At 39.8% G+C, this 15,080-nt stretch overlaps 2 protein-coding genes across 2 annotated transcripts; both read left to right on the top strand.

Moving 5' to 3' along the window:
- The first annotated feature begins 4,382 nt into the window (after positions 1 to 4,382).
- On the top strand, positions 4,383 to 9,869 carry LOC131324653 (serine/threonine-protein kinase Nek5). The gene is made up of 14 exons (XM_058356747.1): positions 4,383 to 4,752; positions 4,840 to 4,906; positions 5,190 to 5,255; positions 5,359 to 5,405; positions 5,508 to 5,553; positions 5,741 to 5,821; positions 5,917 to 5,959; positions 6,062 to 6,111; positions 6,398 to 6,479; positions 6,585 to 6,634; positions 7,189 to 7,262; positions 7,409 to 7,460; positions 7,546 to 8,187; positions 8,270 to 9,869. The coding sequence occupies exons 1-14, from the start codon at positions 4,655 to 4,657 to the stop codon at positions 9,617 to 9,619; spliced, it is 2,748 nt and encodes a 915-aa protein (XP_058212730.1). The 5' UTR covers positions 4,383 to 4,654; the 3' UTR covers positions 9,620 to 9,869.
- Positions 9,870 to 11,970: 2,101 nt separating this feature from the next.
- LOC131324731 (NDR1/HIN1-like protein 10) lies at positions 11,971 to 12,933 on the top strand. The gene has a single exon (XM_058356855.1). The coding sequence runs from the start codon at positions 12,092 to 12,094 to the stop codon at positions 12,791 to 12,793; it is 702 nt and encodes a 233-aa protein (XP_058212838.1). The 5' UTR covers positions 11,971 to 12,091; the 3' UTR covers positions 12,794 to 12,933.
- The last annotated feature ends 2,147 nt before the right edge of the window (positions 12,934 to 15,080 follow it).

Genomic DNA, 15,080 nt, shown 5'->3' on the forward strand with positions numbered 1-15,080 from the left:
CAACGGACTGTGTACATATGATGCATAGACCGGCACACATGGTCCGTTTCTGGGTTTCTATAATCCGAATGAAAAAAAAATGAAAAATTTGGATCAAGATCTTACACGTATTGTATTGAGCTAATCTTTCGAGAGCTCACTCGAATAGTTATTTTAAATTATTGAACGACTCGTATTAGTCGTGTGGGATCCAAAGTGAGCCCCGCGTGCCATTCTATGGCCCGTACGTGCACAATGTCCGTGTCCGTAGAAGGTCTCCGAATTTGGACATAAACAAAAACAGTTTTACATTATCATTTTCTTAGAAAAATCCATTAGCAGCTTAGCCACGTGATGGGTGTCTAGGAAGTAGGAAGGGGGTCTAGCCGTACGTACGTCTAGGGACCAAACAAACCCACAAATGTCTGCACATATGGTTACTTCCCATGTTCCCAAAATAATACTGTAGTACTACTACTGTAACTTCCAACGCCTTGGGAGCAAGAGAGAGGACCTCACACCAATCACCCCGCTGACTCCAGCCCACAATTAATAATGCTACCAAAGCACATGCTTTGCTGAAACCAAGGGGATACCTCCTCACATCATACAACAATATCCACATTGGTATGGTGTGATGCAGAAAGTCTATAGCCTCACGGCGTATGGGATCTATTTCGGGTCTCACGCAGATGATTCAAGCCGTTAATTTTAAAAAAGAAACGCGTGAACGTAAAAAAAAATCAGGTCAATCTGATATGTGTGGGTGGCTGGGTGCTCCATTTTAATTTTCCCATTTTTGAAAAATCAAAAAAAATGGAAAGATTGAGTTTTCCGATTTTTCCAAAAAGGGGAGATCGGATCGAGTACTCACACATATTGGATTGAGTTGATTTTTCGCGATGCGCACTCGATTTTTAAAAAAAAAATTACTATTAAACATCTTGTATCATCTGTGCGGGGCCTAGAGTGAGCCCCACATGCCGTGTGATGGCTGTAGCATTACTGTGGTGTGATCCCGAGGGCTTTGACATACGATGGCAACCAAATGACTATTACGTGGTCAAATTTCACAAAAGTCAAGTATTCGATCCAAACTTTGCCTTGTTCTCTTCTCTTTTCAAAAAGAATTTTTCAAAAAATTCCCCATAAATTCCCTCTACTTCCAACATTTCTCTCTCTATCTCTCTCCACTTATTACCCCTACTATTTTTCAAAAAACTTTTCAAAACACAAACTTGCAAAGCCGGCACTGATCATTTGTCTCATAGTTAATTTACAGAAATGATATTGGTACCGACGGGGTCGGTACCGATATCGTAGGGACGGCCGCGCCAGGCCGTCTCCGGCCACCGGACGGCCGATCCGAGCCGTTCAAAAATTCTATAAAAAAAAAACGAGGGGGCTTTCACGGGAATTAACGGCATCCGAGGTGTGTAAGATACTTGATCCGAACACCCTTTTTTCGTGTATATATGTATATACTTGTGAATAAACATATATACACGAAAAAATAATGTTCGAATCAAGCACCTTACACACCTCAGATGCCATTGATTCCCGCTTAGCCCCCTCGTTTTTTTTTTATAGAATTTTTGAACGGCTCGGATCGACCGTCCGGTGGCCGGAGACGGCCCGGCGTGGCCGTCCCTAGGATTTCGGTACCGACCCAGTCGGTACCTGTAGCATCACTCGTTAATTTAAGAGTTTCGAAATTAGTCAAACTGACATGAACACCTAATTATCCACGATAATTGTTTCAAGGCCCCGATCGATGGACATCCTGTTAATTCGAGACCTTTTGGACTAAGTTAATCATTCTCTCGGATATTGAGAAATTTATGTACATGGTTAATTTCTTTTTTTTCCATCATAATACATGTTTGGAATTATGCATTTGTCTCGACGAGACCAATCATGTAAGCAAAATTTTTTGGATTGAAGTAACAAAATCCAAAATAGACAAAACATAAAAATCAAAAAACATCTTTTTTAAATTTTTTTCCTTTGTAGTTAACTACTTTTTATTTTTAGAGATCTCTTCTGAGCCGAATGATTGATCAAAAACTTGACGTGGATTAACCCAAAATCTTAGAAAGATAGAAATAAGATAAATTCATTAATTTAGGACAAAGGGACCATTATCGAACTAACATTATCGCGACTGGTAGATATAGCTGTGGTTGAGCAACATTTTTACGTACAATCAAAGTGATTTTTACTCATGCCTAAGTTACTTTTTCCTGATTACGAGGAAAAGTAACTTACTTTTTTACAATCAAAGTGATTATTTACTCTTTACTTTTCCTGATTATTACTCCGTACAATGATTTAATCAACAGTAAGTATACCGACACAGATTTTTGAAACACGGACAGTGCGTACAGATGGACTTTGGATCCATTTTAGATCCCACAAAAATGATCGGAGCCGCTTATTTTGTTCAAAACATATTGTTTAAGGTCACCGTAAAAAAACAGCTCATTTGGATATCGGTAAGGGGGTTTACGAAATACCCAACTTTGCTTCAAAAAACAGGCTCTTTTCTGAAGCAAAGTTGGGTGTTTCGTAAACCCCTTTACCGATATCCAAATGAGCTGATTTTTTTTTGGTAACCTTAAACAAGTTGTTTTGAACAAAATGAGCGGTTCCGATTATCTTCGTGGGACTCAAAATGGGTTCAAATTCTATCTGTACGCGCCATCTGTTTTCAAAAATGTGTATCTATAGCACTACTGTTGTTTAATCCAAGTGATTTTTACTCATGCCTAAGTTACATTATCGACTCATCCCTTTGTCCAAAGTTTCCATATTACGAGGCGACGTTTTTCAGCCACACCTCCATGACCGGAGGTTTCTGTATCGGCTGTCTTTGGCTTGGTGTCTTCCAGTTGATTTTTTCAATTCGGTGATTGTATCGATCCAATTTTTCAAGATCCGGTAGGTGTGGATGGTGGACAAATAAGTTTTGTTATTTTTTGTTATTTGGTTTGGTGCTCGGAAGTTGAAATCTGTGATCGATGTGTTAGTTTGGGTTTTTGCTTTCTATTGATGATTGTATGCGCGCTACATCTCAATGGTTTGAGCTGGGTTCCTTTTGGTTCCTCTACTACTTTGTCTTGAAAAGGGACTCTCATAACCACGTGTTGGTTTTCTTTAACAGGATGTTCTTGAGTTTGTTAGCCTAATATGCTTCTTTGCTAGCTCGGGTCTTAGATTTAGTAGTTTTGATTCATTCCTTCGTCATGATGTAATCTTTTATCTTCGGATTTTTGTAGGGAAAATTGCTTGATTGTTATAAAAATAAGTTACTTCTGATAACAAAAGGAAATTGATATTCGCGCTCCTTTTTTTTATACAGGCACTCCATTTTGTTTATGAAGTTACCAGTAACTTCACATTGAAAGTGAAGCGCTTGCATCAAAAAGGAAGTACGAATATCAATTCCCTAACAAAAAATAAAAAGAAGTTACTTTTCCTGATTCACAACTCTTAATTATGTCCCACATGTCTACGCGACCATGCCATAGAACCCGACTACATGTACATATATATTGTTCATAGATTTTTTGTGGAGCCCACTTCGGCATCTCACACAAATGATCTGAGTCGTCAATTAATTTTAAATATTTTTTCAATGGCTTTGCAAAAGATCAACAAAAAATGTAAGTATTTGATCCAATTATTTAACTCTCATTCGAATTTGGAATCTTGAATTTTGAATAAAAAGTTGTAAGACTGGATCAATCACTTCGAGTTATTCGATTGAGCTATAACTTTTTTGAAGGGTTGATTGAAAAAATATTTTAAGAATTAATGAATGGCTCGGATCATTTGTGTGGAATCCCGAAGTAGGTCCCATAATACTTCTACTACAAATAAGTATTGAAATATGTCAGGCCCTTGTAATATGGGATTCCCTTTGGACGGCATGAGAAAAAGAAGTCTTACCAATCCACAAATAAGTATTGAATAGGTCTTGCAAGCCTTAAGAGTTACCTCGTCAGCTTATCTTCACCTAAAATTTTAATTTGCGGATCTTCTAACCATCAACACAGCCGTTTCCGAAAATCCGTTTATCTCTCTATCTCTCTTCACTCCAAATTCAAAATTCAAATACCAAAACAAACGAGTCTAACATTTTGTTTTGATAACACAGATTACACATATACGTCCAACTTTCGCGCCCTTTTTAACAATTTTTTAGGATATCAGACCGACCGGATCGGGTCTAAAGAATAAAACGCGATCCGGTGATAAAACATCTTTTTGGCAAATAGCTCGCCAACTGGCAACTGGTCACACATCCCAAAATGAAATTAAAGAAACAAAGTATGGTAGGAGTAAGAGTAGCATTTTAATAAGAGCAAAATGCATTTTAATGATAGTAGTAGCACGTTCTAATCAAAAACTGGTCCTAACCTCCTAAATGTACAGTACAATCTATACTACTAGTACTGAACACCGAGGAGGAAGACTCCCTCAACCGACGGTATAACGGGAGGAGCGAAGGTATCAAGGTAGAGTTTCGGAGATGGGATCGAGCGAAATCGAAGATCCAGAGGAGTCTCGGAGCATTCTTCACTGAAAATTGAGCTCGAAATTGTTCGGAAAAGCGGTGATTGTGGGAAAAAAAGAGAGGAGCTTTTTGGATTACTGATTCGACAGAAAAGCGATGGAGTCTCGGATGGATCAGTACGAGATCATGGAGCAGATTGGGCGCGGCGCTTTCGGCGCTGCCATTCTCGTCAATCACAAGCTCGAGAAGCAGAAGTACGCCCTAGTCTCTCTCTCTCTCTCTAAATATGTATATAGCACGCACTGGCTTGAGTCTGCACTGATCGAATTTGGAAATGACAGGTACGTACTGAAGAAGATTCGTCTGGCTAGGCAGACGGAGCGATGCAGGAGATCTGCTCACCAAGAGGTAGTTCAATCTCTTGGATTGGATCATCTTGTTTTGCTTCATTTATTTTTTATTTTTTTAGTAATGCAAGTTGTCCCGGGTCGGCTCGCGTGCACCTCGGACTAAGCGGTTTAAGAGTTGCTGCCTTGCTGGCGAGAAGATTGAACCTCAGACCTTAGGAGGGAGTAAACCCCTAAGGCTCAAGACAGGACCACTCGGCCAACCCCTTGGGGTTTCTGTGTCGTCTTCTTGTTGGAGTTTATAATTATAAGCGTACATTTGGGGATTTTTTTTTGGATTGCAGATGGCTCTGATTGCACGGATTCAACACCCCTACATTGTTGAATTTAAGGAAGCATGGGTGGAGAAAGTCAGTCAGTCCCCTCGTTTCTTTCCACAATTGGGAAATTTTGCTGTTGATTTGCATTACCTGTTTTTTTGTCCTGAATTAGAAGTTGTACTTGATATTGTAGGGTTGCTATGTTTGCATCGTTACTGGGTACTGCGAAGGCGGAGACATGTGAGTTTCCATACATTTTTTTTGTCCAGATACCCAATATCCTTTTTCTTTAACTTTTTTAAAGAGTTGAAATTGACATTGTCGAAATTTGATTACGAACAGAGCTGAATTGATGAAAAAATCAAATGGGCAGTATTTTCCCGAGGAGGTAGATTCTTTCTCTTGTTAAAAGATAATTAATTGTGTTTTTATGGATGGCTTTCTCGAATTTGCATCCCAACCTGATTTACAGTGGCAAATGGCAATGTGAGAAATACTGTACGAATTTTGTGTTGTATGTTTTCAGTTGCTGGTGTCTGATATTTGGGCTGTTATTGATTTTGGTCTGTAACCAGAAACTCTGCAAGTGGTTCACTCAGCTACTATTGGCAGTCGAATATCTGCATGGAAAATTCGTTTTACATCGAGACCTAAAAGTATGTATAGAGTGTTTGTCTAGACGTCTGGATTGAGTTATTTCTACTACCTACAAAAATTTTACTGGCTGATTTGGTTATTTACTCCTTGGCAGTGTTCCAATATCTTTCTTACCAAAGATCAAGATGTTCGCCTTGGTAAGTTTGTCTTAATTGTAGTTTTACTTTCAATGGAATTTACTTCCGCTGATGCAAGGCTTGCTAACTGATTTCGAATGCTATACATTGATTTTTATACAGGGGATTTTGGACTTGCTAAGACTTTGAAGGCAGATGACTTGGCTTCTTCGGTATGTCATCAACAGGATATTGTTTCTGTTGTAGTTTTAGAATTCTTATAAGATGAAATGCCTCATGTTACTATTTTCAGAATATGAAATAAAATTACTTTACTAGGCATAGAACTGTGAAAAAGATAAACAAAGAGAACATTTCATCCATATTCCTTCACCCAGAAACATTTCTTCTTATGGTTGACAACATCATGCTTATGCATTGATCTTTCCAATGATAAGAAGACTGAATGTGCTATAAATTTCCAACGTGGAACTAACTGCCATATTCCATTGTCTCCAGGTAGTTGGAACTCCCAATTACATGTGTCCCGAACTTCTTGCAGATATACCTTACGGTTTCAAATCGGATATTTGGTCCCTAGGTATCAGTTCTTGTTTTATCTTGAAATGTTCTGAGTTTTATAAGAGTAAATCCGTGACAAATTTAGGTTTTTTCTTCTAAAATTGAACTTTAAATTTGTTGACAGGTTGCTGTATGTATGAGATGGCTGCTCATCGACCCGCATTTAAAGCTTTTGTAAGTTCTCTAGGTTAATTTCACTCTAGTAGACATGAGATAAACTTGGCAGATTGAGTGAAACGAATAACTGTATGATGATGGTTTAATGTCTATCCCATGTCTGCTTTGGTATGACAGTTAAATAAGAGATTGAAAATCATATATTCACCTAGGTTCTTTTCTCCGCGTTCATTTTGCTTTTCAGTCTCCAATTATGGATGCAAAAACTTTGTCTTGAATCTGTCTTGTGCTTATAACAATGATGTAATGTGGTTGATGAGTGGTACATTTTCATAATTTCCAATGACAGTACATTGATCGAACTTTAGTGCTACAGAGCAGTTATACTTTGTCTACAAACCAGCTCCTGTCTCAAGGCATGCTTTTTATTTTGTTTTGCATCGACAAGTTTTTCCACAATTAAATTGCTGTAGATGTGTCTATATTTCGTTTGAATCTTATTTTCTTTCTTAAAAACTACTACCGCCCTTCCGTTGGGTGAAGTCCTCACTGTTCTTAACTTTATTTTTTTTGCTCCATGTTTAATACTTGCGTTTTATGTTTGGTTTCAGGACATGGCAGGGTTGATAAGTAAGATAAACCGATCGTCCATTGGTCCTATACCTTCCTGTTATTCCCCCTCCCTGTAAGTCAAACAATTTTCATAGTGGTTTTGGACCGGATATTTTCTGTACCATTTGATGGCATTTTCTGATGATGACTAATGAGTACAATAATCAATGGTAGTATGGAAAATGTAGAATGGTTATTAATCTGTTAATCCTCTGACAGAAAAACACTTATCAAGGGCATGCTAAGAAAAAACCCTGAACATCGGCCAAGTGTAAGCCTTCACAGCATTAGCGTTTCCGTTTAAAAAACTTCATCATTATGAAACAATCTAATTATCAAATTTCAATTTTGGTCAGGCATCAGCTATCCTGAAGCACCCGTATTTGCAGCCTTATGTTGAGCAATACCGCTCATCATTTAACCCTCCTGCTTCCTATTCACCAGAGAAGCCTCTTTTTCGCGCTCGTGATACTAGGAAGAATCCGGCTGAAAGCGAGAGCAGTAACAGTTCTTGTAGTGACAAAGGTAGCTTCATTTCAAGCGAGAAAAAAATCAAGGTCATGGCATTAAATTGTGACAACAAAGGTACTGATACAGATTTGGCTTCTATGGACGATGAGGTTGGATGTGAGCAGTTGTTACTTGATAATGTACAAAATTGCTCCTTGAAAATGGATGAAGAAGAAGTAATGAAACATTTGCATGCCAAACAGATATCTAATCCTGTATTTAAGCATCCGAAACCTGCAAAACATACTGTGGTGGTTTCAAAAGCAGGGAGTGCTAGAGAAAATAGCTCCCCAATAAGAGGGATCCGCACAGAAACTGGGGGAGCTGGGACCCCAAGAATAAATTTAGAAGCGTTGCCTAAAGTCCCCAAACCTAGTCCAGTTACTCCTGGTTTCAAGGCCAATATAGAGACATCACCTTTTGCACCAGCAATCGGGAGCTTTGAGTCTGTGAAACGGAGTAAGGGAATGCATTCTCTGAAGCATCAGGTAAGTACAGTTAATTGTTTTTGTTTCCACTATATCAGTTCTCAACTTTTCATTTATTTAGATTCATTCCCAATATGTGCAGTTACCTGTTGTTGATTTCTCTCCAAAGACTAGACAGAAACATGATGGAATCCCTCCATGTGGTCCCATGAAACATGTTGCTGAAGATGGATTTCCTGCAAAGCCAAGAATAAAAACACCTCCTAATCTGGCTAGAAGATCGTCATTTTCTGGACGGATGAACCCAGTGGAGGGTGATGCTTCCAATGCAGAGGCCAATACTCAAAATCCCGAGAGGACTTTGTGCATGGTGCCCACTCGTCGCCTTGCGCAGTTTCCAAAAGAGACTATACGAGAGTCACATAAGGCTCTAGTGGGAGCTTGCAAAGGGATGCAAGCAGATAGCAGCAATTCTGCCTCGTCTTCATTGTCAGTTCAAGCATTTGAGCTTTCTGATGATGCAACAACTCCTCTTACCGCCTTCACAGATCAGATACTAACTGGTCATGATTCCAAAACTGAAAGCTTAAGACCAGCTACCTCCAAAGTTGCTTCCCCAATCAAATCTGACATTCCTAATGCTACAACAGTGGAAAAACATGGACGTGACAATAGATCTGTAGAAACATCTGTCTGTAAAGATGATAACCCTTCAAGCGGGCCTAGTAGGGAGCATAATGTAATGCCCATGTTAAACCTCACGTGTAAAGTGGATGGCGATGATAAGTTTACTGTGAGGGAACTACTGTCATCAGCAGTTGATATCAACTCTTCTCCTACACTTCCAGTTTTATCCAACCACACGAATTTTGTGCCAGACACAGAAGTTGTTTCACAAAATCCAGCAATTGAAAATCCAGCTAGTGCACATCTTCCTCCTGCTTTCGATGATGTCATCCATGTCATAAGGCACAGTAGTTTTCGTGTTGGGACCGAGCAACCAGTTATCGAAACTGTGGAGAGTGGAAAAGGTGTGGATGTTGGGAAACTGATAAATGTAGTAAGTGACGAAAAGGAGATGAAAAACCTTGGAAATCCTTTGGCTCTGAAATCATCTAGTTGTTCCGAAAATATGAGACTGATTTCAGTTTCCTCTGATACTTCTGGAATTAAGGAAATTGATGCCAGAAATCCCACCTCTTTGAATACAGAAGTTGAACCTTCTGAGCCAGCAAAAGCTAATCCGACTGCAACAGTAGAGGAAATGCCCGCGAAGGAAACTTTGGATGTCACGTCTTTCAGGCAGCGGGCAGATGCATTGGAAGGGCTTTTGGAATTGTCTGCAGACTTGCTTCAGCAAAATAGATTGGAAGAACTTTCAGTTGTTTTGAAGCCTTTTGGAAAAGATAAGGTCTCCCCAAGAGAGACAGCTATGTGGCTGGCAAAAAGTCTAAAGGGGATGATGCTCGAGGACTTCCAACGGAGTTCGTAAATCGTATATTCTGCTGGTACGATCTCTCTAATTTCTCCTTAGTTGAGATTGTTTCTGTCGTTAAAATACCGATTGAATTGTTGAATGTGGGGCTTTTGCCTGTTTCCATATTTCATTCTTTACCTGCCGTATGGTGTACATAGTGACCATATGAAGCCAATAAATTTCTGCTTTCTGGGCAAATGGATGTGATGTAACATATTGTGACCAAACCATTGAATGAGATTCTCAGCAAGGGACTGTTAATGTCTGTGTTATTTGGGTAATCTTTTGAGAAAGTTGTGCGTTTTGAAGATGGCATTGCCTTCACCGTTTCACTGGTGCCGGTGAACCCCCATAACTCTTCCTAGTTTTGCACTTAGGTACACGTATCACTTGTCTATATGTTTGAGGGAATAGGGATTAGCAAATCTGCCCATTTTCGACACAGGTGTACCTTGTTTCGGAAACGTGTTTCAGAGTGACCTTATGAAGCCAATAAATTTCTGCTTTCTGGGCAAATGGATGTGATGTAACATATTGTGACCAAACCATTGAATGAGATTTTCAGCGAGGGACTGTTAATGTCTGTTATTTGGGTAATCTTTTGAGAAAGTTGTGCTTTTTGAAGATGGCATTGCCTTCACCGTTTCACTGGTGCCGGTGAACCCCCATAACTCTTCCTAGTTTTGCACTTAGGTACACGTATCACTTATCTATATGTTCGAGGGAATGGGGATTAGCAAATCCGCCCATTTTCGACACAGGTGTACCTTGTTTCGGAAACGTGTTTCAGAGTGTGAGTCGCTTGAAATGGGTATAAGCATTTCCTCTGGACATTGGTTGAATGGGAATGAAAACAACTTGTTCTTGACAGTAGAAAACAGGAAATGAATACTGCAAAAGGTGTTGAAAACATTTCATTAGGCAACTCTTTTAAAAATGTGGAATTTGTTTACTCGGATTATCTGCAGTAAGATTAAGAAGGTTCTTAAAACCTTTTACGATTTAGTTGTATTCCTGATATATCTACAACCGGTTGCATCGTCAGATTCCAATTGGTCTTAGTACTCTTTTTATTCTGGAGTAATTGCTTTCTTCAATGCAACCGACTTACAAATAACCATTGCATTGAAAATTTTCTCGCTTTTTAGGGAGCTGCATAGGCATTACTTTGGGAACAGGAAATAGAAAAGCAAATATAATATCTAAAATATTTAGTAGATCTAATTGAGATCTATCAAATAAGATTCATATTGCATATTTTTAGAATAATTGGTCTTATCAACAATTTTTCAGGGTGTGTGAAATAGTGAAAGTGGATAAACAAACATGGACGGCGGGATTAACTCATAAATATTAAAATAAAACGAAAATCCAAGGGGTTTGTTTGTCGGTGAAGTTTGAGATTAATTTAGAATTCGTTCCCTCATAAATTTCAGGTTTGAAAATTCCTAGAAGCTATCAATTTTTGTGAAATCATTTAAACGGATTTCGCTCTAGATCTAAATAAGTCCCTCCGCTAGTAAAAATAAAATTGATCCCCATAAAGTAATTTAGGTACTATTCCGGATGCCCTAAATTATGTTTAAAAATAACACTTAAAGTAAAAAGAAAAAATTATGTATACCATACTTCTTTTATTTTCTATTAGCGCATGTCTGTGTCTAAAGGCGCGGCTTGAAGAATTCGGTATTCGTTATGGTTTCGAATGTCCTAAGTAAAGTGTAAGCAAACTACCCATACCTAAAGAGCGGTACTACTTGACATTAAGTTTACAACAACTGAATCATTCAAACTAATTACGCACCGATTAGAAGGCATTTGTGAATCTTAATTATAAATTGTTCACAATAAGCATAATTTTCAGCAATTAAACACTACATCCAGGTATAGGATTTTCCATTATCCGTCCTTACCTAAATAAATTGTCCTCTCTACTATTGACCACCCTCACAAATTAAAAAACTTGAATCATCCTAAAAGCCTCTTTTTTTTTTCCATAAGCTTCACCTTTATTATATCGATGATCTACAACATGCCAACTAAACCAAAATAATGATGACTACAGTATCCTTAATATCTTCTCCTACTAAAGAAACCATAATTTATGTATGCAAAAAGACAGGGAGAGAAGAGTTTTAGAATCGAATTTGGAATAAACTCAAGATAGAGATATTAATTTGGATTTTTTTCAAAAATGGCCAGTCTAAAAAATCAGTCGTTGAATTCAAAAAATTACCTTAAACCGTTAGATTTATGAATGTACATAAAATTTAAAAACCGAGCTCCATTATTAAATGGATGGTTTTTATTGAATGAATACGGAGTATGTGAAAGAGTGAATATAACTTTCGTCATCAAAATCCAACACCGCTTGACATTTACGTCCTCGGTGCCCACTCTGCCTGCCTTATATAACTGCTCTCTCTCTCCTCTCTCTCTCTCTCTCTTGGTGTATCTAGAACACTTCCGACTCCAAATGCGTTAACAATGGCAGATCATTCCAGGCCAGTCACAGGGTACCCAACCAACAACCCTTACCCCAATCCTTCCACCGGCACCGCTTTCCCCCACGCCGCCCCGCACCCTCCCCCCTACCGCCCCCCTCCCACCCCGCGCGCCATATTCCTCCGCCGCCTAATCGCCATCCTCCTCGCCACCTTCGTCATTGCCGGCATCATAACCCTCATCACATGGCTCGCCCTCCGCCCCCGCCTCCCCCAGTTCCGAGTCGACTCCCTCTCCCTCTCCAACCTCTCCCTCTCCCCCAACTCCTCCCTCCTCACCGCCAACTGGGACGTCCGCTTCACCGTCCGCAACCCCAACCACAAGATCACCATCTACTACGACGCCCTCGCCGCCTCTCTGTACTACAAAGGGGAGTCCATATCCGACACCACCGTGCCGCCGTTTGTGCTGGGGACGAGGGACGAGACCGCGCTCAGGGCGACCTTCGCGGCGGTCGATAGGTACGTGGACGGGTGGGTGGTGGAAGGGATCAGGTGGGAGAAAACGGTTAGGGGGAGTGTGAGTTTTAACGTGAGGATGGCGGGGTGGGTTAGGTTTAAGGCCGGCGCGTGGCGGGGGAGGAGGAGGTTTCTGAGGGTGTATTGCGGTGAGTTGCCGGTTGGGGTTTCCGGGAAGGGCGGGACACTTGTCGGTGGGCCGAGGCGGTGCGTGGTTGGTCTCTGAGTGTATTTCAATGTAGTAGTTTTTTAGCCCTCTGTTGTTTACTCTGTTTCTACTTCCCTGTTGTATGAGTATTTGCATAGAGTTTCTGTTAGACTAATCTAATAGTCTTATGACCCAATTTATTTGTCCATTTTCGATGTTTGTGTCTGTTTTTAATTACTCGTAGATTACAATATAAATCTAAAAAAATATGCGATATGAATCTTATTGTAATTATAGTAAAACTTGTGCGCGGTTGCATGCTTCTTGTCTGTGTCAATTGTTCCTTAACTTGTAACCATTTCTTGTACTTTTTTCTGATAACTGGATAACCGAGCCAGTTTAAGCACACATTGACGAATTCTAGAGCTTTGAAGGTAACAATTGGAGATAACCCTCGTAGACCATTCTAGTACCATTGGTCTCGTTAATTGGAAATTTGGTCTATTTGGGCCATATCCAGGGGTGTAAACGAGCCGAATCAAACCAAATATCAGCATGTTCGAGCTCGGCTCGATCAGAATTCGTCTGGCTCGAGCTCGGCTCGAGTTCGAATAGAGCCGGAAAAGTTCGGCTCGAGCTCGGCTCGTTAGTATTCGGTCTGGAATAAACGAGCCGGCTCGGCTCGAATTCGTCAACTTTTTGGCCTTGATATTAAAAATTGGCTAAACGAGCCGAGTCGAACCGAATATTGGCATATTCGAGCCGAGCCGAGCAGAACCTATATATTTCGAGCAGAGACAAATCTGTTCGCGAACCTATATATTGGCATGTTCGAGCCGAACCTATATATTTCGAGCTGAGACGAACCTGTTCGAGCCGAGCCCTGCTAGGTTCGAGCTCGGCTCGTTTATCCTTCGAACCGAGCCGAACGAGCTCTTACTAAGCCGAACCGAGCCGAACTTGCGAGCTGCTCAGCTCATTTACAGCCTAGCTGTATCCCTGTGAGTAAAGGATAGAGCTTTCACCAGCATCTTATTCTTAAACTGTTAAATTTGAGATCTTTCTAATTTGTCATTTGCCCAATTGTTTCGAACATGTTCTACTTCAAACTCGTGTTGCGGGTTATTTATTGGATATCTCCTCTCGAGGTCTAGTAGAGGGAAACGGAGATCCCGTAGTGCATGGATGCACAATCCGAACTATCCAAAAGTATTTTCAATAGTTTCCTGAATCCCTGGTAGAGAGAGGAGAAAGCACTTCCACCCACCTTTGCAAGCAAAGCAAACCAGCTCAAAATGTCCCTCCTTTCTTTCCTTCCTTCCCTCCCTCTCAGAAACTCCCAAAAGTTGAGGGATCAATACCTTTCCTTTCTGTCAATCCAAACAATTGTGATTCTTCCTTCTTGGTTTGGCGACAAAAAACCATGATTTTCATTATATTCTGCTCCTGTCACTTCGTTTCGCTCGCCAAATAGATATATAGGTCATGGAAAAGTAGTCGATTGAATTTCTTTATCACATGATTGGAGGACATTTATTTCGTAGTTCAATTCTGTATATTATGCCATCCAAAATTTTGTAACTGAGTTCCGCACCCGTTTTAAACTGAAACGACTAGAAATAGAGTGCATTCGTAAAAAAACGGGAGTGCAAAAATCAATTACCACTTATGGTGCTAAAGCTAAAGAATCAGTTAACCTGTAATTGATCTAATTAGTTTAGATGAATGAAAAGAATGGTCAGAATGTGAATTGGGTAATACATAGGTAAGGAAAGCATAAAAAGGAAAAAAGTATTCTCAACACAGATGGAGCTATCTCAATAGTTGTTGGAGCTATCTCACATGTATAGATCCCAAAAGCTCTTACCGGTCCAAGTCTCCTTCATTGTAAGAAACTACTGGACTGTGTGGGACAATTGCTAGAGAAGATCCGGACCCAATATAAAACTAGCGATATTACAGACACAGATGGATGTGAACAGATTTGAAAATAGATGTATTCGCAGTCGGCTGATGCAGGTGCGTTCCACATCTACAACACAGATGGATGTGAACAATTATGAAAATAGATGTACTCGCAATCGTCTGATGCAGGTGGGTTCCACATTGTAGATATGGAACAATCCGAACACACAATCATCAGGAGAAGAAGAATACATGACCAAAACACACCCCCCCAAAAAAAAAAAAAAACAACCAGGAGCTGATGAAGGGGTTCTCTTTGGTTCAATTTCATGATCTGAATTGTTGATTAATACCCTCAGATAGAAATTATGATAAGAATAATTTGATTATCATCATGTGTTCATCAAAAAGAATAGATGATCTATTAACAATAAATTTTAAATTTGTTTTTTCTCATTGG

Source organism: Rhododendron vialii, chromosome 1a (assembly GCF_030253575.1).
Source record: "Rhododendron vialii isolate Sample 1 chromosome 1a, ASM3025357v1".
NCBI classification, from domain to species: Eukaryota; Viridiplantae; Streptophyta; class Magnoliopsida; order Ericales; family Ericaceae; genus Rhododendron; species Rhododendron vialii.